Here is a 27,657-nt window from a genome sequence, read left to right on the forward strand (position 1 = left end):
GACAGCATCTGTGGGCTGGTACTGATGTAAACCTAAATAAACTTGCTGCTTCAGAACTGCCCTTAAATTTTCAATGATTAATCTATAACCACTGTCTATAACCACTTTTCCAGTTCAGGGTGACGGTGGGTCAAGAGCCTACCCGGAATCACTGGGTACATGATGGGCCCATCAATTTTCAGTATGGTTTAATTCAGCTGAGGAAGCATGCCATTCCATAGCCTGGTTATCAGCAATGTCTTCAACAATTCTTGCACGAACATGGGTGGTTTCCGTACTCTAGCACTTTCACTATTCCATCATTGTAAGAACTGCTGCTCCAAGAAGATGCATTCTGTATTCAGTTTAACTTCATCTTGAACCCACTAATGGAGAGTAAGTTCATAATTGATGATACCAGCCAAGAACATGACACCACCATCACTTTGTTGATGCCAGGGTCACAGTGGAGCAGAACGGCCATTCCCAATCCAGCCTCTAGCCATCCATCTAATCACCAGTTCCTTTGAGAAGTTAGTTTTCATGTATTTTTAGTCCAATTTATCCTCTTTTTTGCTATGATTATTTTTTGTTACACGTGGCTTTGATATCATCTTGGATGTTTTTGTTATATCATTTTAAACTTTATACCAAGTTATCTTTTTTATTTATTACTCCCAGTCCACAGGCTTAAAATATTTCATTCTTTCTTCTGAGAGCCCAAGTTTGAAGTTTAAGGTTCTGAAACTTCCTTAAGTTTCTTTTTTTCCCATCTCCATTATTCTGCTGATCATGTTGAATTAACTTGGATAGCTCTACTGTTGAAGTGTTTTCAGATACAGATTTTGCTACCATGTTTTCCTTCTGCTGTAAGATCTCTTTTATTGCCCACTTTAAGCTTTGCTTAATAACTGTGACACCAAAAGCTACTGTGTGCAAAGAGAATCACTTGGTTTACTAAAACAGCAAAGGAATTTAGGGAAATTGTGATACTGAGGTCTAATTAGGGATTAATATGGTGCACCTGTGCTAATTAATATAAGGATACAAAGAGAAAAAAAATATTTGTAATAATTCTAAAGACATTTCTGTAGAGATATTTTTTGCAATATTCTCCTGTGTGTTAAAAGGTTTATCAATACTGTTTTATACTAAAGTTATGCAAAGATTTCTCCAAGCAATTCTGCAATATTTCTCTGTACCCCAAAGACATTCTGAAATATTCTCCTACACTGCAAAGCATTTTTGCAATATTCCAGTAGTCTAATCAAAGCATTATTATTCACAGTGTAGTTGCTACAAGTTCCAGCAGCTGAAACATATCCCACACCATGGCATCTCTCTACACTCAAAATTTTAGAAAGAAAATCTTCAGAAAACTTTATATACCCAGCCAAACGGTGGCTCACTAGTATTTGTTTCATTCTTGATAATATACTGATTAATAATTTGTTATTAAAACCAAGCTTGATAACATGAATTTACATGGTAAAATGATCAGTAAATGTACATTGTAGGCAACATTATACCTTATAATTCTAAGACATTGTAGTAAAACATTTTACATGATTGTACATGCCTTAATCTTCCTGTAACTAAAAAGATATTAACCGGTGTGTGCACGAATGTAACTCACAGCATCATAGATAATCTCCACAGGTTGAGAGTGGACTCTGAGGAGCTGGTCAGCATTGCTGTCCTCTGGGTTGATTTCAAACAGGACATTGAGCAGAGAGGAGCTAGAGTCCCCCACTGTTGCAATTAAAGAAGGCACAACACCCTGCTGCTGCAGTCCTGTCACATACCAGTGCTCCAAACTTGCCTCTACTCTGAAAGCAGACATACAAGGACAAAAACATATAAGGCAAAATACAATGCTCTAGTCTCACTAAAGTATCTCACTAATGCAGCTCCTTTTTTTGACTGTATTTACACACTATCTGATTATATGAGAGTGTCAGACTGAAAGGAGCAATAGATATGACACAAAACTGTTGAATTACCCTCTGGGAGCTATGAGGTCATTTTCAGACAGTGAGGATATATGTTCAGAAATAGATTTTAAAGATGTTTATACACATTTGCCAGCTTAGTGTGTACATCATTGCTATATGTTGTAATGGAAACAACGTTAAATTGAAATTTGTACCAGTAACAGTAACAGTGAATACACACACTAGTGAATAGGGGCAGCAAACACACACTATCAGAGCAGTGGGCAGACACCCTTGTCCCCAGGGGAGCATTTGGGGCTTAGGTGCCTTGCTCAAGAAATCCTCAAGTGTGGACTAAGGGAAGAGAGAGTGTTGTTCATTAACTCCCCCATGATGATGCTAAACCCATTTCAGTTATTGTAAAAAATGCATTTATGCAAGGCTCACTTCTCATTTCCTAAGACACACATCATCACTGTTTGGTTCCCAAACAAACGGGTCCAGCATCTTGTAGGATCTAAGTTCAATGTAAATTCATATGGCAAAAAAAAGGCACTTGATAAATGTTCCTGATAAAATGTGCATGTAAGCATCATATGTCTAATTCATTTAAACGGAGATTGTGTGCGTACTTTATTGCCTGTGCTCCGGGTCTTTGAGAAACTGTGGTGCTGAGGTCAATCATCTGTACTTTGAGGATCTCTGGAATGTTAGCTTCTTCTCTGATGGTCACTGATGTCCGCAACAGCTTAAAATTCACAATCACTGCTACATACTGTACAAACACATATTTGAAAGTATGACAGGATGAAATACCAATTAATTCAACATAAATGGTTACTAGGTCATAAACATATATACATGTAAAATGTTTGTAAAAATTCTCTTGGAATTTAAACAAATATATTTATAAACAAATTTTGAATTAAGGCCTGCAACACATTCAAAAAAGCTGGGACAGGATAAAACAAGACTGAAAAGTATAGAATATTTAAGTTGAAACATTCCAAACCAAGAAAGTAAATATAAAAATAGCATTCAACTAAAACTCATGCCAACTCTTTGCAAAAAGAGGTATTGGCTCAACACTTTGTGTCGAACTTCATATGAGACAAAAAAATCAAAATAATAATTTTACAATGTAATTCTGCTAAATTAATTTGTTAAAGTTTCAGCATATATCATAAATACAATTGTGAAAAGACCAGGGAATCAGTACATGTAGGGCAAGGCCAGAAATCACTATTGAATGTGAATGACCTTTGAGCCCTCAGACAGTGCTGCATTAGAAAATGTCTTAGCACTAGTATATACATAGCCACATGGGATTGGGAGTACTTTAGAAAAACAAACACTTTCAAATACTATAGTCCCACTCTCCCCCTGTATCAGGAAATGCAACCTGAAAACCTGACTCTATTAAGCAAGGAGATGCTCATAGCAGATGGTCAAGAAGAGAGTGGAAAAGTGCTTTGTCATATGAATTTATGTTTCAGATTTTTTTCAGGAAAATGCTCTGAGAGTTCAGAGGACAGGGACAACCCAGACTGTTGTCAGCAATAGGTGCAGAATCTCTCATAGTAAGGAGGTGCAATAGTGCTAATGGCATTAGTGACTTGAAATTATATGAAAGTACTATTGATGTTGAGGTGTATGTTGGGATTTTAAAGAGACATTCTGCCATCAAGGCCGCACATTTTCCTGTGACGTCCAATGCCAGGCATCAATCTGCACATGCTACCACAGCATGGCTACATCGATACTGAGGGTGTGTGCTACTGGACTGTCTAGAATCCAGATCTGTCTCCTATAACATGACACAAAGAGGAAAATCAGCGACAATGGAGTGTTGAATAGTAAAATTCTTTCACAGAGGTAAATCTGCCTCTGTCCCCACTCTTTATGAATGTGTTGCAGGCATCAAATTCTAAATTTGTTTAAATTTATGAAGTACAATGAAGTTGGTCAATAAAACCATAGACATGTTCATATATTTGTCAGACAAATAAAGGTACAAACTAAAAATTAAATAAATAAATAAATAAAAATCACACCACATATTGTTTACTTCTCCAGAAATAGGATTTGTATGTGAATAACTACTAAAACAAAATGCAATAAATGCAGAAGGCAGCTATTTTTAAATTCATTTTGACCCATATTTAAACAAAAAACATAATGATAACAATAAATAATAATAGTAATAAAAGTGTTCAAACACAAAATCTGATCATTCATTCATTTATTATCTGTAACCGCTTATCCAATTCAGGGTCGCGGTGGGTCCAGAGCCTACCTGGAATCATTGGCACAGACACACACACACACATTCACTCACACACACAGACACTTTTGAGTCGCCAATCCACCTGCAATGTGTGTTTTTGGACTGTGGGAGGAAACCGGAGCACCCGGAGGACACGGGAAGCTCCCACGCGGACACGGGGAGAACACACCAACTCCTCACAGACACCCGGAGTGGGAATCGAACCCACAACCTCCAGGTCCCTGGAGCTGTGTGACTGCGACACTACCTGCTGCGCCACCGTGCCGCCCAAATCGGATCATGAACAGTTAACTAAAATGTGTTCCAGTTAGGACAATATTAAATAGCACAGGGTGTGGCTGTGCAAAACAGGACATTCAAAGTCATGGTTGTGGTGGAAATGTGCATGTGCAATACAAACGTTTTTCGGTAAGGCCAGGTTGTGAGAGCTCTCGCTGTAGCCGATTGCTGTGAATAACTTGGTTTTCTCATCAGTGGTCATGATAGCATCTATACCTTTACACAAAATCACACACAGAGAGTTAATATGAATATTTACATTCATAATTATTCATACACTATTTAAGGAAGGAGCCCATTTATGATAATAATAATGTGTTCTATGTATTTGTTCCACAGTAGCACTCTTAGTATTAAAAGAGTAATCAAATTTTCAGTGATACTTCTTCACATTTTTTTTTTATATAAATTGGCCATTTTACTTACAGCTAGTACCCAGTCATACTTTTTGTATTTTGTTGACCCAGTGTGTAAGGCCTGATTTATGAAGCGTAAACTGGTTCACACACAGCCTAGAGAGCAATTTGAATATTCATCTCTCTCACTTCATGTACATTGTAATACACAGGTAGTCATAAATATGGTTTGCTACTTTTTGGAAGAAATTATGACTGTCAAATACTTTAATACAACAACGTAATTAAAGCAGTGACAGAAAAATAGAGATATATTAAGAAATTGTAAATAAATGGACATACTCTCTAGCTCTTTGTCCTCCTCTTCCTGTTCTTTTTTCTTTCCTTCTTTTCTGCCAAAGAAGCTACTGAAGAATCCCCCTCCACCTCCTGCCTGTTTTTGTGCTGCTGCCTTCTTAGCAATAAGCTTTTGACCTGATCGAACCACCTGAGAGGAAACATGAAAGAGCGAGAGAGAGAGCTAATAGTAAATCCAGCTACCAGATATGTGGCGGTAACATTGCATTTTTAATATTCTCATACCTCCATCTGTGCTTGCTGTCTGGCCAGAATGATATTGAAAACATCTAGAAGCTTTTCCAGTTCCTAGCAAATGAAAAATACCAGTGTAATAAATGTATTAAACCTCAGTGAAAGCATGGATAATCATATTCACACTAAATATTTATGCTTTCAATACCAGAATCTGTTTCTCTGTGTCCTCTCTGGCCTTGCCTTGAGTAAGCTTTGCTTTGTACACAGCTTTATAGGCTTTCAGTGTCTGCCTATGCTTCCTGATATTGTTCCAGCTCCACATTTGGTTAAATCGCCTGATGTGCACCTCCAACACACTGTTGATGCCATACAACCACCTGGAATGCAATTATTAAACAATGCTTAGAGAACTTGATATATCAATGGAACACACGGTGCATTAGGTGACTTGGTATTTTGCAACCCATGAAATTGTATTTTATTACAAACAATGATGAAAGTAATTTTTTACAGTACACTGTAAGAAATCCTGTCACAGCGGTGGTACACCCAAGGGTATATTTCAGTAGCTTTAGTTAGTGAAAATAACTATACCATTTTTATCATATTGGTAGATTTTTAGATTGAGTTGATTTCATACACTCCATTTCATCTCCAAGATCTATGTTCTTATATTTTACACAGTTCCATAATGAAATCTTACAAATTTTCACCTCTCCTTCTGAAGAAGAGACTGTAATGTACCTTGAGAAAACAAAAATTTACTTTAACACCACTGTTGTAACTTTAAAAAGGTACAGTTACACTATTTGTACCTTTAAGAAAATTAATGTACCTCCACCATAACTTTTTCTGAGAGTATAACTATATAATGATGATTATAATAACTGAACAACAGAATCTATCAAACAGAGAACCAATGGAAATAAGATATTCAGTCCCTACCACTGCTTGGCATGGTTGTGGACAGGGACATCTGGTCTGAACTTCCTGTAGGGGCTATTTTTCACCATACAGTCTATGGACTCCAGGAGATCAACCATTGACAGGTACTGCAAAAAAATGTTTCTAATCATTACAATTTCATAATAACAATGAACAACAAGGTCTATTGTGCATGTGATGTAAGGGAACACAAGGTTCCTAATAAAGTTCAGTAAAGCATCACAAAGTAGACTTTGAAGTTGTAATTTTTAGGTTGAAATACTACATAGTGTTGCTTTAATGAGTCAGATACATTTGTGAAAATATGGCCTCATCTATATGTACACTTTCATTATTCTAAATGATTAGAAATCCAATATTCTTATGGATTTCCATCCATTTTGAGCAATACTTGTAACTCAAATGTATACCATACATTTGTGAAAATATGGCCTCATCTATATGTACACTTTCATTATTCTAAATGATTAGAAATCCAATATTCTTATGGATTTCCATCCATTTTGAGCAATACTTGTAACTCAAATGTATACACTTTACACTTACTGATTTCTACAAAATCATCTACTCCAGCTTTAATCACTGCTCCTGTAAAATTTTACTGAACTATGCAGACATTTCTTAGTAGACGGTGTAAAAATGTGTTCTTCAGGTCTTATCAAAACAGTGGATACTACCTGTGGCTTGGTCATCTCTATAGCAATATTTTGCACCTCCAGGGCAAGCTTTGCTTTGGGCGACTTCAACTCAACCTCAGAATTTGGATTTATGCACATCTTGGCAGAAGCAAAGATGGGCTTGAAAACTGTAATGAAACATGATTAAAGATCATTTTAAAGTATTGTACCTTTCTGGGTAGTTAGGGTTCAACAAGAAATAATGATGGCAAAAAATGGCAAACTAATTATTTTTTAATAGGAATTTATCATTATCTACATAGATACAGGTTTTCTTTTGAAGCATTACACTAGAATGGTAAACTTGAAATATATTACGATAAATAATGATGTCAGTGTTTTGAGCAGTATTTCCAAACCTGTGTGCAAAAATATAAGTATGTTTGGCACATTTTAAACTATATATCATATTTATGAATATAAAAATATACATTTTATATATTGCAGTAATAGTATTATCTGTATATTGACATGTTCCTCAGTGTAGACATAGCACATAACAGATTTATTAGCTTGTCTGACAGAGTGATTAAATACAAGCTGTTGCCAAATAGGAAGATACATACTATACTGATAGCCTTTCAGTTCCTCATCTTTGGTGCTGATTCCTGCTTTCAGTTTATCCTGAAAAACACATTGTTTTACTCTGTGTTAAAAAAAATGTAAATAGTTAATGCCAGATAGAAACTATTTGAAAGAAGAAAGCATTTCATTAGTATGTTTAGTATACTTAATATGCATTAGTGAGTACAACAATGTGCCATTTAGTCATTTAAGTCAAATCACCCATGAACACACCTTCTTATATTAGGGACTAAAGTAAATAGGGAGTAAAATTTAAAAGGCCTGACTTGGACAAAGAAACCACAAACACATTACTACTAGACACTGACTGTTTACATACACACCAAGAATACAATCATTATTCCACACTTAAAATATTATTGTATATATATATATATATATATATATATATATATATATATATATATATATAGATCCATCCATCCATCCATTATCTGTAACCGCTTATCCAATTTAGGGTTGCGGGGGGTCCAGAGCCTACCTGGAATCATCGGGCGCAAGGCGGGAATACACCCTGGAGGGGACGCCAGTCCTTCACAGGGCAACACAGACACACACACACATTCACACCTACGGACACTTTCGAGTCGCCAATCCACCTGCAACGTGTGTTTTTGGACTGTGGGAGGAAACCGGAGCACCCAGGGGAAACCCACGCGGACACGGGGAGAACACACCAACTCCTCACAGACAGTCACCCGGAGCTGGAATCGAACCCACAACCTCCAGGCCCCTGGAGCTGTGTGACTGCGACACTACCTGCTGCGCCTAATATATAGATGTAGACTTTAATAAAGATTGCAAAATAAGTATGATACAAAATTATTAATCTTTTAGTCCCACTGTATAACAAACAGCTCTCCATGCTACAATGAGTCACTGTTACATCATTAAATAACTAAATTTGGAACTGGTTGTATTACTTTTGACTCTAGATGAAGGACCAGTTATGCTCTCTTGACTCTTGATCTTGGATGGCAGAGGCATCACAGGGAATCACAACTGCGATCTCCAGATGATGAGGCCAGTGCTTAGACTGCTGCATCACTTATGAACCAATAGATGAAACCTTAAACTTGACATATGTTTCCCAAGATGTTTCATGATTTCCACCCACTAGAGCCACACCAATAATACTAAGTCCTTCCTAAACCGATTGGGGTGTGTTACAAAAGAAAAAAACCTCACCAAATTGTGCAATGCAGGTGAGGGTTTCTTCATATACTTTTCGTCACTATACTTTCTTCAAATATACTTTATTTTAATGCTATGTTACCATAATATTAAAACATATAATGTATGCCCCTAGACGTTTTTTGTGCAGGGCTACCTACTAAAAGAACATGTATTTACTGATTAAACACTATGTTTAACAACATGCATTTTTAGGGTCCTTTTACCATAGTAGTACACATTAGATACTAGTGTATGTATCAAATAGTTGTGTTATGTTTGATACTACAACGAAAGAGGAAAATGCAACTAATGCTTAATTCCTTTTACTTTTTAGATGGTTAAATATGATGTTGCAAACTGTTCTAATCAGATTTTTGGGTTTTTAACCCAAGTTTTCAAAATATACTTACAATACCAAAATTATTCAAAAAACCTATTAGCAGTTAGTGCACTGCATTTGAACATTGTTGTTATGAATACACATACAGACTGATATTACAAAACCTTGTATATCTTTTTTCCAAACCATAAAATGTTCTATGTCATATATTGTTCAAGAAATAATTCATGTAAAAATACTTTAAACATAAAGAAATGATTAGCCTTATTAAGTGAGAAAGAAAACACAGAAAGTCAAGAAAAAATATATATTTTACCACTATCTCCTCCCATGAGCCTCTGTAGAAAATTGGGCTGTTAACATTCCAGTAGGCACAGAGACACTCCAAACGGCCCAGCTGAAACAAACACACACACGTACACACTTAAGATTTAGCAAAAGGAAAAAATTATATTTGCTTTTTCAAGCAACTGTACAACAAAAAAATACAAAATGCAAAATGTATCATATTTCTTGAGCTTTTTAATTAGTTTTACCTTGTAGATGATCTTGGCAGCTTCATTTAGAATGCAAGCCCTCCAGTTCTCATCTGTTGTCTGGGAATGATGTAATATTATACAAAAATAAAAGAATTAAAGAGTTATACATTTCCATTATTATTAAATGTTTCTTAGCATTATCCGTCAGAATTTATTTCTCAGTCCTGACTATAGTCTAAGCCACTTATAAATAGGCTAATAAGTAAGATATAAGTGATAAAAATGTCAAAGGCAAAAAAATCTACTTCAGAAACTTGATTGTTAATATCTGCCTGAGAGAAGAAGCCAACTTATGCTGGAATAAGGTTTTGCCTGCCTCTATAAAATGGTATATTAAAGCATGTTTTATTAAACATAAACTAGCAGGTCATTTTGCACAATTTAAAGACATATGTTTGAAACAATTAAAATTATCTACCAATAAAAATACAAATATGGACTATAATATTTGAATAGCCAAGGCATAATTGTGCAGTGAAAAATGATGGTGTATTTAAACATTAAAAGGTGAATATTTGTGTGAGATATCACCTGTAAACTGAGTTCAGATAAAGTCACACCCATGGAAAGAGGCCTCTCAGGGTCTGTCACCTGAAATAAAAACATACCATTAATACTTGCTTTTCTCCTCTCAGGTTGGTGCTATTGTGTTTTTTTCTTTTTTGGCTGGGATGTATGGATGGATGGATCACATCCTATTAAAATTTCATACTGTTTTATGATGTCTTAGGTGATTGTACCACGGGACACGCTTTTTTGTGTAATATGTTTTACAATTTAAGGCTTTTGCATTGTCAGAAGGTTTTTTTTCCAAACAGTCTGTCCAGTTCAACTAGGTCCAATAGAGAGAAAATTAAGTTGACAATTCTGGAAGGTTTTCAATAAAATGCAATGCTGTATATGGCTTTTCTGAGAATTTCTTGCAGTAATAGTAAGGTATACTTTTTTATTTTTGATGAGATTTAGCTCATAGGGAATATGGTAATGATCTGAGATTACTGTGGTTTAAGGAAGAATAGTAAGGTTTTCTGAATTAAATGGTAAGAGTATAATTACAATAACGCATAGGCCCTATTACATTTATGTTAAACCTGGCCAAGTCTAGGATTAATTAAATAGTTTTTTTTTATTGTGTATTCATATACATTCTCAAAATAAATATTAAAATCTCCTACAATTATTATTTTATCACTTCTTACTGCTAGGTTTGGCGTAAAGCCACATAATTCTTGAAAATGATTTTGAATAGGCCCCTGGTGACCCGGAAATATTAAAAATGAGTTGCTGTAAGCTGATTGGTTTTGTTAATATAATGAATTTCAAAATGGGTAAAGTGCAACACTTTCTGATTAATGTTTATGGCATTATTGTAAATTACACCTATACTACCCCCTTTGCCTAATAATATCAGGCTGTGTACAAAATTATAAATTCCGCTTGTGGAGTCATTTAATGTAAAATATTCATTGGGTCCAATCCAGGTTTTGCAACAAAAAACATCAACTTTCTGATCACTTATATTTTCATTAACAATGGCAGCTTTAAAATTAACATTCTTATCTAATATTAAGCAAATCAAATTTCAGATCAGAGACCCTCAACCTGCTTTCTGACACTATTAGGTCGTAAAAATAAAATCTATAAAAATAAATTAGCTTTCTGACTTTATTTTATTTCTGCTGTTTTTATTTAGCTTCTAGTTAGGAAAGACCCACAAATATATCCCAAATATACAACTAAATATATTTATCTTAAACAGGGAAATGTATACTTTACTTTAAACCTGCAAATAAACTAGTAATTAATACGATTTACTACACATAATTCTACAATTAATTGAAACATATTTTTGCATCATTTTACATCTTTTAGAATACATTTTGGAGAGTGTAAACTAATTCATTCAGAGTCAACAATGCAATTAAGTTTTTCAGCACATTTGAGATTATTCTATTTTACAATTTTAATTAATTTTAACTCATACACAGAATACTTACATCATCCTCATATCTGATGTGGATGCTGGTGATCTTGATCTGGAGGTTTTTGATGACCTGTGTGACCAATTTCTCTGCAAATGTGTCTTTCTTCTCTTCTTGAGGCTTTTCTACAAAAGATATTTATTACATAAAAAATTATATATATATATATATATATATATATATATATATATATATATATATAAATAAAAAATTCCATTCATGTTCCTACTGGCTTATTTAAATGGAACTGTGCGGACACTGAACAAGGTGCAACTAGGAATGACTTGGGCTGAACACTACAAAAAATTAAGTCTTGGAAAATGATTTTATATTAAATCTAAAAGATATATATATATAGTGTCTTTGCAAGAGTATTTTTGTACTAATACAATTATTTAAGTAAAATGTTTCATTGCATTAGCTGATAATTAAGAAAAGTACGTACATAATTTAAAAAACAAATATAATTTTGTGAGATAATTTCATTTGATACATTTCCTCAATGTGTAGGAAAAACTTTCGTTATTTTTGCAACAACTTTAAAATGAGAAACAGTAGATATATTTATTAGATTTAATATGATTTGTCTTGCCAAGACCTCATTTTTTGAGGGAAGTACGAGGGCTGGACATCAGCAGTAAATCCTGAACACCCACCTGGTTTCTGGTCATGCTTTTTAGATCTCCTAAAGGGTTTTTTATGTTTTTTATGTTTACGTCCTTTATCTTAAAGTGTGCAGCATTGGGAGAGAGAGAACAGTCAATAAAACATAACGGAACGATCATTCACACATTCGTATGTGTGAGTAGAGATGAACAGATAACACACAGTAAGTGCACACACACACACATGCACACATATATAAAACAAGTGGAGTGTAATATCACATGACAAAATTATATGGAGCAATAAGTCGTTTTCTTCAATGACTATTTTGCATGAAAAGCCATTCCACTGACATTTCAATGTGTCACTAAACTTTTGTGTCACTAAACTTTATGGAGCTTTGTTAAACCGGCTTCATTCAAGGACTACAAACTATTTGATTCTTCATGTCATGGGTCTATAGTTTGGGTCTATAGATGTGGGGTAAAAGTGACTGATTGCTCCTTTAAGAATGATTTTCAATTAATGTGAAAATATATTCATCATGAAAATCTATATTGAAATTATGCAATCCTCTAAACTACGGTAACTCTATAATTGCACAAATGTGGCTCTGTACGTACCACGTGGGACATCCTTATATACATAACTCTCCAGATTAAACACAAACTCTCCCACCTGAGAGTCTGCAGTCAGCCACGCAGCACAAAGTAAATAACATACAGTAATTAGCAGAATGAAGCAAGGATGAATTAAAGAATGAATGACTGGACAAATGGCCTTTTAAACATTTTAGAAGCTCTACACAACAGAGCTGAGATAGTCACATTATCTGGACAAATAGAAATGCTTTAAAATTACACAAATTTAAAAAGAAGAATAATTTATTGCATATATATTTGTGAACATGTGCATGTTCCCCTGTAAAGATACCATTTTGGATGCATTAAGGATTACTATATTGTAAAATATATTGATTGTGATTGGTGTGCAGAAAAAGAGGCTTGTAAGTACTGACAGTCAATTTAAAGTAATCTTCTGCAAAATCTAGTAAAGGTACCTCTGCGAGCTGCCAACTGTAGAGCATCTTCAATTCGCTGAAGCTCCTTCTGTTTCACCTCCTGGAGGTCGCGTTCTTCTTTAGCCGGATCATATTTAATTGCTCCACAAAAAAAAAAAAAAAAAAAAAAAAGCAAAAAACAAAAACAAAAAATACACACACAGTTAGCAAACAAATAAATAAACTCACTCACAGACCAGTGTCCTCACCCACATACCCTGAAAAAGTAGAATTTTATTTACTAGTTGATTAATCAATTGTATATGAAATGAAGAAAGGAAAGAATCAAGTACAGAAAAACGGAATACCCAAAACATCATAGTTATAATTTAAATATATTACTCTTTCACTGTGAATGCAGAATATTAAATATAATTAGTTTATACTCAGTCAGTACACCATCTCTTTCAATAGTGATGCTCTAACTACAGTGCCTTGCGAACGTATTCACCTTGGCTTTTTACTTATTGTTACATGACAACCTGTATTTAATTTTTTTTTTGGGGTGATTTATCTGCACAGAATTTAAAAAAAGTATTATAAATATTACAAATATTAAAAATATGTGTGTGTGTGTGTGTGTGTACCCACACGTTTTTTGGTTTTTTTTTTTGCCGAAATTTGTATTTGGTTTATCCCTTGCTTATGGAGATGTCTTCTGAATCTTTGACATTTATAATTGTATTATAAACACTATTTGAAGAAATCCCCAATTCCTCGGCTATTTTAATTTCAGAAACATGATTCTTGGTTTGTTTCACAATTCGCCCCTGCGCTATTTTACAGACTGGTGAATCCCACCCCATCTTTTTTTCTGAAAGCTTTCTAAGATGCTCTTTTAAACCCAGTCATAACACTGACTATTGCCAATCAACATACATATTATAAACATGTACCCTACTCATTACATTAATACCATAAAACTGTTTATAATAGCAGGTATAATATTGTGAATGATTACATGTGAGTGAATTTCTTTGCCAAAGTACTACATATGGTTATTAATATGGTTAATATTGGAATTATTAGGAAATAGTCTATTCTCAATATTGTAGTATCAATTTGCAGCAGATTTAAAAATAAATTCTGAAATGCACGAAGATTTATCTTAAAACTTAAGTACACTCCCTTGCAACAAATAGGCCACATCTTCCTATAACACAGACTTAAGAAAATGCTGAAGACGAATTATATCTAACCCTGAGGGAAATTGCATTTGTGTCATTGCAGTTGTGTACTAATTCACTCTTACACTCTGTTTATATCTCTCTCTCTCTCTCTCATTCATTCTCTAGATTTCTCTCTGTCTGTCGCTTTCACTCTTACACACACACACACACACACCTTTCAGATTCTCCTTTGTCACTTGAGACGCTCTATTCTGGTTATTCAACATGCAAAGGAATGAGTCATCAGTTTGCAGACCTGGGTCAAATACTGAGCCTAATTATATATTTGCATTTAAAAACACAATTACAGAACAATAAAACTGTCTTATTCCATTTCAATGACCAATTTCATTTTTTTTTTCATCATTGTTTTCCTACAAACAATTCTTTATTTTAATTATTCTTTTGGCCCCTCTATCGTGAATGGTTCAAGATAAAGAGCAGATGTAGAAAAAAATGGTAGAAGAATGTGGGCAAATTAAGAGATAGGTGTTTTGTACAGAGTATGTACAGATCATGTATAGGAGAGTATCAAAACAAAGTCTATTTCCAGTAGTCAACTCTTAATTTAACAGACTATGGGTCTATAAAAGATAAAAATGCTCTATATTTCTTGAATCAAGTACTAAAAGCAACAGCAATGAAATTGTCCAGTAAAAGCTAAAAAAAAAAAAAAAAAAAAAGCTGATCAAATCTAAACAAAATTTAAGCTAATACTTATCTACTTGCTCAGTAATTGTTCATTATTTTCTAAACACATGAAATGCCAGATTTTAGTAGCATCTAACAATGTATTAACTACAATATTTTGTCTTTATTCTGAATGGGAAAAAAATATTAATTGCATATTCTGTGCAACTGAGTTCTGCATTTACAGTTCAGCCCCTATATGTGGAAACATCTTCAAACTGAGGTTGTATTTTTGTAATTCGTTGTTTGACTAAAACCCAAATACATCAATTTACATATTTCATATAGTGTGTTAACCTAAGATTTGCTTATAATCCACATATTTAGATTGGTAGATGAACAAAAGAACTTAGAATGTCTCATAAATTAGACCCTTCATTACACAGGATTGATCAATTATTCACCAATACAAGAAGACACAGCATGGTCCAGGAAATAATAACAATAAACCCATCCATTTGAAAAAAATGTCAAGTGGAAGACAGAGAAGAAACAGCACACTGTAAATGCCTTGGGATTAGATCACAAAACAAAAGGTTCTGAACCCCAGCCACCACCATAAAGCATGCCACCTTACACATGTCTTACCATCATAAGGTGTGGGGAATGATTTATAATCAGCTGGAATGTGTAAAAAAAAATGTAACAAAATATTTGTTATCATTTACAGTTATTGGGGTGCTTATAATGTGTTTTGAGTTATACATTTACATGTTTATTTACAGCATAGTGTTTTTATTACAAACCCCATTTCCAAAAATGACCTTTATTTAACAGACAAAGCACAAAGATAGGTGCCCTGTGTTTTCACTGAACAACAAAATAAAGTAGGGACAGAGGCATTTTTACTACTGTCTTACATAATTTTTCATTAAACTGCTTAATATTTGGGAACCTAGGGGTAGGAATTGTTAAAAATTTGCAAATGGAATTTTTGGTAATTCCTGCTTGACACAAGATTCCATCTGCATGTCATGGCCTAATTCTCCTCTTCCTGATGCTCCATAAGAGACTTAAGACAGGCCAGGCAAGCACATGACCTCTGAGCCTACAAAGCCAAAATTTGGTAGCATGTACAGAATGAAGCCTGACATTTTCTGGCTGAAATAAACATGGATTTCCCTGAGAAATGTGTCATTAAAATGGCAGAATATGTCTTTCTAAAAACCCAGTGTTACCTCCACATCAATGAAATCTTCTTACATATGCAAGTCACACATGCTGCGGTCACTGATGCAACCCCATACCATACAATACAATAGGGGCTTTTGCAACTATTGCTGATAACAATCTGGATGGTCCCTTTCTGATTCTTTCGCCATTAGCACGGATAACACAATGTTCTTTTTTCATAAAAACAAGCTGAATCATTGACTCTTTTGCACACATTTCTACTGTCTTTAGTCCATCCAAGATGAGCTTGGAAACATGGAACTTGTTAGTGATTCCACATAGAATTGATGGATAGCTTTCTCCTTGCATAACAGAGCTTCAGGTCGCATTTATTGATGCAGTGGTGGACTCAGTTAAGTGACAGTTTTTTGAAGTATTCCCAAGCCCATGTGGCTATATTTATTGTTATTGTGACAGTTTCTAATGCTGTACCATTTGAGGGCTCCAAAGTCACGCTCATCCAACATTGGGATCCAGCCTTAACCAACGCATTTTCCTGAATTTAAATATTGCAGAAGATTAAAGACTGAAAAAGCTTCTGTTTGAATTGGTTGCCAATTATCTCAAGTTTGCAACACCTGCTTTCAAAGTCTGAGCCTTTGGCGAATGCTGAATCACAGGTTTTGTTTTTATTGCATATCCCAAGTTTTCTAGAAATGGAGTTTGTAAAAATATTTAATTTGCCCATAGAGCAACATCTGTTACTTATATATATTAAACACACATTAAAGACCACATCGCTAAATTTGGGCCACAGTGTGATACTAAATGCCATGTTTAAGCATTTCTTTCTAGAAATATTATATTGAGTGCAAAGAAGAATGCTATTCTTTTAAGTGGTCCATTTTAACACTTTCCCTGCATTTGCATAAAAGCATCCAAAATGAATGAAATTGTTTACTCACTGAGACTAGACAGGCAACATATTACATCATTTTATGAAGCAACTAAGAACACTGTATTTAATCCTTTTGATTATTTTTTATTAGTCTTCATATGAGTTTTTATTAAGAATAAATATTTATTACAATGGTATTCTCTTTACTGTTAATTTATTTTATTGTTTCATGTTGCTTAATTTTAATGTTATTTTACCATTTAGCTTTTATGTTATTTTATATTTGTTTTTTTAAACTTTTAGGACTTTGTGAAGCATTTTGTGTTGCATTAAGGTGCTGCACAAATAATCATGCTGATTAGTGTCATAGGGGTCCTTCCCGGAATCACTGGGTGCAAGGAAAGGACACGCTGTAGACAGCATGCAAGTCCATCATAATATATCACCCACCCACCTATGCTCGTGGATAATTTCTTAACCTAACAACATGAGTTTTTGGATTTTGGAAAGAAACCAGAGCTTTCAGTACAACCACACAGACACGGGGAGAACACACGTAACACCTCACCGACAGTTATCGGGGTGAGGACCAAACCCAGAACCCCAGGAGCCTAGGTCAGATAGAAATACATATATAGAAATATAATAAAGAAATACTCACTTGCTCCAGGAACTACAAGAAGATATAGACCATCCAAAGTAGCAACCACAGCTTCTGTGTACAGGTTCTTCCATGGGATCTTTAGGGTTAGTTTTCCTAAAACAAATAAAAAGTCATCTGGATTACTCTTGTGTAATTTCCATTTCAATTTCAGTATTGACCTAACTATATAAAAACATTGATGGTGAAGCCTGTAGCCTGATATTAAGGCCCTATGGGACTTGCCCAGACTAGCTCTAGTTATTAAGCAAATCTTAGTAAGATTTGGTAAGATTTTGGGCCTTCATATTTGCAAAATTTTTGCCTGCAAGTGCAAATGTGTTTTCGTCCCTTTCAATAATGAATACTAAGGCTACTTGACTGCTTCAAGTACTCTTTGGTAATTATGTGAATACTTTAATTATAGCTACATAATCACCACTGAATATTCAATAATGTACATTTTAACCAAATTAATGGCACAAATATTACAGTGAGTAATTAACACAGGAATTGGTCCTGTCACTTATGAGCTTAAAAGTATATTTTAACTCTTTTCTTTTAGCAATTCAAATAACACCAAATAATTAAAATATAACTAAACACATATTAGCAACAACAAACATCATATGTCTACACTCTTGTGTCTACATATATTAAATAAGGCTCTCTTCGGTTCCTGATACTTTAGTCTCAAAAAACATCACACTAACATTGCACAGAGCAATCATAATCTCAAATGATCTATTTTGAAAACAGCTCTAGTATACAGGTCTAATCTCTCATCGGGTGTTAGGCAAACAGATGAGTAATAATCTACACAATATCTTGTGAGCTAGCAAAAAAACAAGAAAAAAGGAAAGGGAAGTTTACGAGATAAATTTACCACTAAGTTTGTGGACTGAGAAAACACTTTGTATTTTAAAAAAAAGGGGGTTATCTGTGTGAAAGATATTTCCAAAACCCATTTCCACCTGTGTGTTCACTGTTTGTTCCTCTACAGAAACCAAAAACTTGTTCTTACCCACTTGGCCAGCCTTCACTTTGAATGGTACATCCAGTTCACTCTAAAAGAAATATCAAACATTGTTTAAATATTTTGCATGTCATGGTGTATGCATTAAAAAAGAAAGCATTACTAATTATAGAAAATAAATATAACAGTAGAAAGATAATCACATACAATATATGAGAACTCTTATTTCAGGAGCTTTATTCATAAAGAATATATTCATAAACTACTTTAGTACTTTAGTAGATTTTGAAAGTTTGAAATGCTCATAATCCGAGGCAATAACTTCTAACAGTTCAAAATGTTTTAATGTCAATTAACATGATTATTTTAAATATAATTTCTATATATCTTTCTGTGCAATTCACATGAGCTAAAGAATCAAATTGCTTTGTAACCCTTGAATTAAGCAGGTTCATAGAGCAGGTTCCCTGCATGGTGGCTGTATTGTTTAAGCATAAAGGTTGTTTCATAACCTAAATTATATTTATGGAAGAAAATTATGAATTGCTTGGTTAATAAGCTAATTCACGAGCAAGCTGAAAGCTAAAAATAAGTATGCCTCGTTTTTTCAACTAATGCCACAGATATTACACTTATGTAGGTTTTAACTGACACATGGTTTCTCACTAGACAAAGTGCAACAAATCTCTTCAAACATCTTCGTCTTATGGTAAACATCTGACTGAATGGCTCAGTATGGATCCGATTTTAAACTGTTAAATATTTTCAGGACTTAGGTCTTACCAAAGCATTCTCCTTTACTCTCAGGTTCTCCAGCACCACATTACCTACAAAAATAAACCACTTACATAAGCCAACAGAACAGAAGGGAAAAAAATGAAAAACAATAACATGCCTTGATCAAATATAAACAGGACTTAATTCAACTCTATTTTTTTTTTTACAATACTGGTGTTGTCATAAAGCAGCTTTACTAACCAAATTGAGCAAGCTGAGGTGACAGTGGCAAGGAAAATAAATCCCTCAGAGCATAAGAAAACAACTTGAAATTTGTATATATTTACACCCTTCAATCTAAGAAAACTGAAGCTACCCCTGTGACCCCAATTAATTTTGAGAGCCTGTCTAGTAAAATTGTGTTTTCTGTGCTATCAAATGATGCACTGAGGCTGAGTAAAACCAACAGGCATACATAACCTTGGCTGGAGAATAATAAAAAGTGAAACATTTTCACAGTTTTCACTAGTGCTGTCTCTGTGCTTGTGATGAGGCCTAAACTCTCAAAGGGTTTTTTTCCCCACAATATGTTACTCGTATGCAAACACAAACTTAATTATTTGTGCCACAGCTTTTTGGAAAATTTTTGGACATAAAAAGAATCACAACTACTTCAACTGTAGATGGTTGAATAGGACTAGGCCTACAATCAGGAAATACAAACCAGTCTTTGTGATTGACCCAATATGACAGACAAAATATACAGGCTATTCAGAAATAAGATATTAGCTAAAGAAAAGTTAATGCAACAATAATAGATAAATGATAATAGATATGAGAGGTCCTAGTGAAGGTAGCCCAAGGAGTTGAATGATTTTGTGACATCTGTGCATGGTCTTAGCCGAATCAAATAAATTGTTACTTACAGTACATTACAGTAATTTGTTGTCCTGTTTGAGTGATATCAAGCCCTGTACATAATGAAGGAATTAACGCTTCTGTTTCAAACTGATTTTTTTGAGAATCACACAAACATAATGGCTGTAAATCTATTCTTTAAGAAGCATTTGTCAATGGTAAAATTGAAAAGTTATTATAGTTAATATTTAGGTTCACGCACACAAGGCAACATGAGTGAGTGAATGCCATGGTGGATGGATTTGTTTCACTCCAGCTAAACATTTATGTGGCTGCTTATTTAATATTTACATGCCAAAGCTGAATAAACTTTTTCACCCACATTTAATGGTTTTAACTGTAGAAATAATTAACAATTCATGTATTGTGTACAGAAATAATGGTTTTAATATCAGGACAGTTGTCTTAGTATTACTTGGTATCAGTATCAAAATGATTGGTAATCCTATTTATAACTTTATGAGATAAATGGCTAACACTAAGGGGTTACTACTCAGGTCGATGTCATTCACAGTAATTCCCTGTAACTCAAAAGGAAATAAAAGCAGCGAAAGAATGTAAGTAAAGGCCAAGTTTGCTAAGCAGACTTGAGAATCTGGTCTGAGACGGCACATGACAAAGCCTGCAGCAATTACGTATAAATAACAAGAACTAGAGAAGTGTCACGTGCCTCATTTGGAGGTCACGCTAAAACCACTCAGATTAAAGAATGTAATGCAAATATTTGGCTGAAACCACAAAGACAAGGATAACTAATGGACACACCAATGCAAAGTTGAAATGCTTCTACACTGCTTACAGTAGAGATCATTATTAGAGAACAATTTACAGTTAGCCAAGTTCCAAAGTTATTAAAGTTAAGGTATAGAAATTTTATGTGAATTTTTTTTAAAGAGCTGTGATCAAACTAAGAGACTACTTTGGGATACTGCGCATTTATTGGTGTCAAATGTCTTCCTTTAATGTCTGACAAACCCCAGTTATCTGGGAACGCTTGTAATAAACGTGCGACGGCAAGCCGCTCTGAGGTGATTGAGACCCAACAACAGCATATTGATCAGAAGGGGGCAAAAAGATAATGCTTTTCAGCTATAGCATGAGAAGTCTGTCATTGTAAGAGTGTGATTTCTAGAATATTGACAGATTCTAATGACACTATTTAAGTCCATATTAAATGATGGTTTTCCATGTAAGACAAATATGAAAGACAACAGGATGAAACAGAGGCTCTCAATGGAGTATCTGTTCAATACTAACTGTGCTAGAGTCTGACTTGGCATACAGTTCCTTGCTATCTGAAAAAATTCAGACAGAAAGCCCACTTCACACTAACCAAGCCTCCCATAAAAAGGATAGATTAATCCTTACTGGTGGTAAGGACGGTTGCGGAATGGTTACAATTGTAATGTAGTTATGCGAATAAGTAAGGAAATGTTATTTTCAGTGTCAAACTGGGAAGAAGTGTCATGATTTTTCAGATGCTTTCTTCAGAAGCAGTTGGGCCTCTTATACAGCTACATATTCAGAACATCCTTCAGCAACACACAGGAGATTCCCTGCAAAGATCTCTCAATGAGACCGCAATTGTTAGCAAGACACTACCTCCTGTCACACTGTAAATTGCGTAAAGTACTCCCTTGCAAATGTTTGCAACTGTGGGACAGACTGGAGGAAGACTAGAACAAAAAACCAGAAACAGAAACTCAAACCAGAACAGTGTGAGATTTAGACGATGTCCTAGAGACACACACCGAGTCTGAAACTGTGACCTATTCACTATATAGTGCAGTATTTTGGGGATCCACCATTTTGTAGTAGTGTCCAAAAACAGAGCAGACAATTGTCAGTGGACTAAAACAATCCCACAATGCACCGCAAAAAGTATACTATCTAACAATATATATGGATAGCGAATACCCATCATGCACTGCTCTGTTTGGAAAACCCACATGAGGTATTGTCTGAAATCATTCACTACACTGTGTAAAATGACAGTTCTACAAGGGTTCTTTCTTAAAAATAAATGATTCTATATAGAACCCTGAGCACTTGAAGAACCTTTTGCATGATTAAAGGGTTCTTTGCTTTATTGAAAGGGTTCTTCAGATTGATGAATAATGTGCCTTAGATTGTTCTATACAGCTACTTTTAGAGAAGTGCTCTATATGGCATTATAAAGGCTTACTATATTGTTACAATGTCAAATGTTACAATTGAAGAACCATTTTTGGTGCCATATAGAATTTATTTCTAAATGGTGCTATACAAACCATCAATAGCATATTCTCCATCAGTCTGAAGAATCCCTTCCTGATGCAAAGAACCATTTAATCATGCAAAAGGTTCTTTGAGGGTTCAGGGTTCTATAAAACACTATTATCATTGTTTAACTTAAAAACGATGGACCGTAAACTTAACCATCATTTTTAAGTTTGTATAATAGTGCACTGTTTAGTGACTAACATTGGGAATAGTGTGACTAGGGAACCATTTCAGACAGCTACAGATGTGCTGAAGACATTTAAAGCAAGAACTTTAACCTTAACCTTGCCATCACAATTGTATTTGAAAGCTGAAAAAAAAATTTTTCTCCAGCATACTCCAAAACAGTTCTTTTTCAAATTTCACAATTAAGTGTCTTATATTGTGAGACAAACTATATTGAAACTATGAAATACACTTACCTACACACATTATATATATATATATATATATATATACATACATATATATATATATATATATATATATATATATATATATATATATATATATATATATATATATATATATATATACACATGTTGTCCTAAATTGTGGTGAGCTGTGATCTTGAAATTCTGGAACATTTAAGCTGTTTTCTAATTTTGATTTCTACTCTACATGCAATATTGGTTTTTCAGTTTAACCTCAAAAATATATATTTTTTGTAACAAGTCAACAGCAACAGACATACACACTATAAAGAAGCAATAAATCATCTTTTCAAATTTGTTTGTGTGTAAAGCAACAGTCATTTTACTGATTTGTATGACAGATTCTGCACAACATGGTAATCTCCATGTGTGGGACTCGTCTTACAAACCATAAACTTTCCAGAGAGCAAACATATTCTGATATATACATATACAGACAGTTACTTTAAACATTGCAGAAGTTGCAATGCAGAGTTGTACTGCTTGTAAATGCAGAATTGTATCTGAAGAAAAGCCTAGGCACAGAAAAGATCAACAGCTGGCATACTGGTTATGAGGGACCTTGAGGGACCAATTTCCACTCACTGTAAAGGCCTTTTACATAGTCACCACCACAACCTTTCCTTTTTCACATAAACCTGCAGTAATAATGGTTTTACTCACAGTGAACCACACGGCAGACATATGATTTCACCTTAGCCACCCATTCGCAATTAAAGTAGGGCTGGAAGCCTTTATAATGTAAGGTTAATTTTTGTGAGTGTTTGCATTTTTTTTTCTGGGACTGTGTGCAAAAGAACCTCTAATGAGAGAAAATATATTCGTACGTATTTTGCACAAAAATTAATGTAAAGAAGCTTATTTCCATCTGTAATGTGTTAATTTCCCTGGGAAAGTAAACGTAAAATTATTACATATTACACTTCATAAATATAATAAATAAATACAACAAATACATCTAAACATCATCATCAACTTCTTTGCCGCTTAATCAATTTCAGGGTCGCGCACCTAAACATTTAAATATCTAAATGAACGACGTGTTATGGAGCAATTACCGTACATCGCTTCCTGACTTACTGCTAAGTCTGTTAATAATAAACACGGAATTTAGGGTCCACACCAAATAAAACTGAAACACTCTTAAACCCGAAATGCGAAATTATAAAGGTTAATAACTTTATTCCCTTTAAGCAAACTATTTTGTCATATGTCATTAATGCACCGTTAACCTACCTCCCCAAATGCCAATCTTCAACTGCGACTTGTCCAGGTTTTCCACATAATCTCCGATAAACCTGTTCAGGAGATCGCTGACAAGAGACTCGAATACCATACTGAAGCAGGACACGAAGGCCCTGTCACGGTTTTTGGGCTATAAACCTAAAATAACGGCCAAAATCTCCAGTAATCTCACTTGATGTGTTATCGGGACTTCCCTCCGGGTGACAGGCAGCGTAAACCAAATCGAGCTGCTCAGCGATCCACTATAACGCCTGCTTAGACCTTTCGTTATCAACGATGATTCATTTCAGAGCCGCCGTCACAATTCCTGAAGGAATCAGAGTCGGTTTCTCTGAAGGAATCTTTTTGAACCGACCCTTTTCAATAAATAAAATAATAATTCGGCCGAGCCGAATATATAATAAATCAATTTCTCAGTAGTTATGGCATAATAATAATAATAATAATAATAATAATAATAATAATAATGATAATAATAATAAGAAGAAGAAGAAGAAGAAGAAGAAGAAGAATCTAAGACTTCCACTAGTATAGTGGGGCGTGGCATGTACTTCATCCTCTTCAGATAGTTCATTCATTTCCTGTAGTAAATTCTAAATCTCAGGCATCTTCTTTTCAATTTTCTGATAACCGATGTCACAAAAAACCCATAGCACAAATACAAAGACACTTTACCGAAAATCACATTAATGCATTATACGTTTTGAAAATAGTGTTCATAAAGTACTGAGTAAGAACATCATATGAGCTCACTAGGGGTATGCTTACACTCATGGCTTTAACAAGAATATGCTTAATAAATTAAGAAATATATCACAATTGTGTCTCTCAAGATATAGCGTGGATTCAGCTTTATGATTATAATGGCACCAAGAAAGCATAAACAATATGCTATTTTGTAGGATATTTCTTTCTGAATATTTTTCTGAATATTGTAAAAATGAATATTGTTTGACTATCCAATCAATTGGCAACTATTGAGTCGGTTCACAAGACAAATTGAATTGGTTGAATCCGACGGACAATAAATTGTAACGACCAGTTCAGGAGAACCGAATCAATTGAATGAATCAAACTTCCTATCACGAGTACGAGGTCACGTGGTTTGGTAAAAGCGGGAGGTGGGGCTCATTCAACTCATAAATAGAAAACAGAGATAGGGCTTATTCATAGCAAGGGAAAAATCTATTTTTGTTGTTAGTCATTATTTTAGGTCCTTTGCTGATTATAGATAGACATTTTCGTAATGTTTATTATACTGTGACTGTCTTAAACACGCATGATGAGCTAGATGATCCTGGTCTTTGTTTACACACTGGTTGTGTTGCTCTAATGTAGTGTTGCAGGCCAGGACAAAATTTGGCATACAAATGTACCTGCCTATTATCCCCATGTTCTAGTTGTTACCCTAAGCAATAAAGCCCTCTTGAAGTGTTTACTTTAATGAAAATAGGTGAGCAAAAATTGTGCAAGCATTCAGTGGGCAGAATTTTGAGCAGAACTAGGACAGATGTCACCTTGCACCACATCAGCTTTGTATGTCATTACTGATTAAACACTATTGCTCATGGTTGACAGCCAATAAGGGTTTAACCTTACAGGGTTTTTTTTACAAGATTGAACAGAAATGTTTGAAAAAAATTGTTGAAATAATTTATTATTATTCATGTGTGGAAGCATTTTGTGACCCATGAGCCTTTCATTTTCGGCTTTGTAGGCTATATGACAAATATGAAAGTCTTCAAGTTTGCCCCTACACTGAACAAAGTGGATTTAATTCCTTTCTGATAAGTTAGTCTGCACATGTTAATGTTAACATCCTTCTCAGAACTCTGCATACAACCATCATCCCCCTCTCCAAGAACCCCCCCACCTGCCTGAATGACTGCAGGCCACTCACTCCGATCATTATAAAGTGCTCTGAGAGAGTGGTGCTGACCCACATCCAGCGCAGTATACCGGATACCCTGGACCCCCTGCAGTACACCTACCATGCCAAAAGATCCACCTATGTCAGGATGCTCTTTGTGGACTATAGTTCCGCCTTTAACACAGTCATCCATCACAAACTTACCCACAAACTGTCCACACTCGGCCTGCACCCCACCCTCTGCCACTGGCTTTTGGACTTCCTGACTGGCAGGCCCCAGTCTGTCAGGGTTGGCAACAGGACTTTAGCCATTATCACCACCTACACTGGGGTTCCACAGGGATGTGTCCTCAGCCCCATCCTCTACACCCTGTTCACCCATGACTGTGTCGCCTATCACAAGGACAACATCATCCTCAATTTCCAATGATAGGACGCATCACTGATGGAGATGAAGAGGCCTACAGGAAGGATGTGCCTGGGCTGGTAGCATGGTGTGAGGACAACAACCTCACCCTCAACACAGACAAGACGAGGGAGCTGATAGTGGATATGAGGAAAAAGAAAAGACATCAGCCACTGTTCATTCAGGAGCTTGAAGTGGAGAGGGTGAGCAGCTTTAAATACCTGGGCATCCACATCAGTGAGGACTTCGCATGGACATTGAACACCATGCAGCTGGTCAAAAAGGCTCAGCAGCGGTTGTATTTCCTGAGGAGGCTGAGAAAATTTGGGATGTCACCCAGGATCCTCAGAAATTTTTATAGCTGTGTCATCAAGAGCCTCCTGACCAGCTGTATCACCGTGTGGTACGGCAGCACGACTGTGATGGACTGAAAATGCTTGCAGAGAGTGGTGAAGACTGCTGAGAAGAGCACCAGGACTCCACTACCCTCTCTGCAAAGCATCTACCACGAGAGAGTCCACAGGAAAGCTGCCTCCATCCTTAAAGACCCCATCCACCCCCAGCATGGACTGTTCACACTTCTGCCCTCAGGCCAGAGGTACAGAAGTGTCAAATGCAAGACCACTAGGGTAAAGAACTCTTTCTTCCCCACTGCCATCAGACTCCTGAACCTACCTCAGAAATAACTCTGCACTTTACTGTTAACATGTTTAAATGCCTCTGTCATTTACTGTCACACAAATGATTGTTTCTACTTATTGCTGTTTTGATTGTAGCACTCGTTCACTTTACCATTCACCTATGTATATATCTCAGTGAACTTTGCACTTTATTAGTTATCTAGTTATTCGTTGCATTTTCTCTTCCATTTGGCATTCTTGGTGAGGAGCAAAGAAAGAATTTCATTGTACATGGAACCTGTTCCTTACCGTGCAAATGACAATAAACTCTTTGAACTTTGAAATGTTAAAATGGTGCATTAACAATTAGGGTATATGTTTTAAGGTGTCTCCCAATGGGAGACATAAATATATTTGCAT

The 27,657-nt window shown here is 35.1% G+C and overlaps 1 protein-coding gene across 5 annotated transcripts in view; it reads right to left on the reverse strand.

The window, feature by feature from the left end:
• The window catches only part of vps13c (vacuolar protein sorting 13 homolog C), a 101,502-nt gene extending 76,923 nt beyond the window's left edge, over positions 1-24,579 (reverse strand). For 3 of the 5 annotated variants that reach the window (XM_066647846.1, XM_066647845.1, XM_066647848.1), the window contains exons 1-20: positions 24,333-24,579; positions 19,549-19,592; positions 18,814-18,856; positions 17,811-17,906; positions 13,280-13,381; positions 12,843-12,905; positions 12,270-12,338; positions 11,629-11,738; positions 10,163-10,222; positions 9,629-9,688; positions 9,409-9,489; positions 7,558-7,615; positions 6,992-7,119; positions 6,315-6,421; positions 5,575-5,746; positions 5,418-5,480; positions 5,178-5,322; positions 4,601-4,695; positions 2,546-2,688; positions 1,616-1,808 (exon numbers count right to left, since the gene is read on the reverse strand). In XM_066647846.1, the coding sequence (XP_066503943.1) occupies positions 1,616-1,808; positions 2,546-2,688; positions 4,601-4,695; positions 5,178-5,322; positions 5,418-5,480; positions 5,575-5,746; positions 6,315-6,421; positions 6,992-7,119; positions 7,558-7,615; positions 9,409-9,489; positions 9,629-9,688; positions 10,163-10,222; positions 11,629-11,738; positions 12,270-12,338; positions 12,843-12,905; positions 13,280-13,381; positions 17,811-17,906; positions 18,814-18,856; positions 19,549-19,592; positions 24,333-24,432 (1,932 nt within the window). In that variant the 5' untranslated portion in view covers positions 24,433-24,579. The remainder of the gene's footprint in view (positions 1-1,615; positions 1,809-2,545; positions 2,689-4,600; positions 4,696-5,177; positions 5,323-5,417; positions 5,481-5,574; positions 5,747-6,314; positions 6,422-6,991; positions 7,120-7,557; positions 7,616-9,408; positions 9,490-9,628; positions 9,689-10,162; positions 10,223-11,628; positions 11,739-12,269; positions 12,339-12,842; positions 12,906-13,279; positions 13,382-17,810; positions 17,907-18,813; positions 18,857-19,548; positions 19,593-24,332) is intronic. The other 2 variants (XM_066647847.1, XM_066647849.1) reach the window with 1 other exon arrangement.
• Between the last annotated feature and the right edge of the window lie 3,078 nt (positions 24,580-27,657).

This window comes from Hoplias malabaricus, chromosome 16 (genome assembly GCF_029633855.1).
Source record: "Hoplias malabaricus isolate fHopMal1 chromosome 16, fHopMal1.hap1, whole genome shotgun sequence".
NCBI classification, from domain to species: Eukaryota; Metazoa; Chordata; class Actinopteri; order Characiformes; family Erythrinidae; genus Hoplias; species Hoplias malabaricus.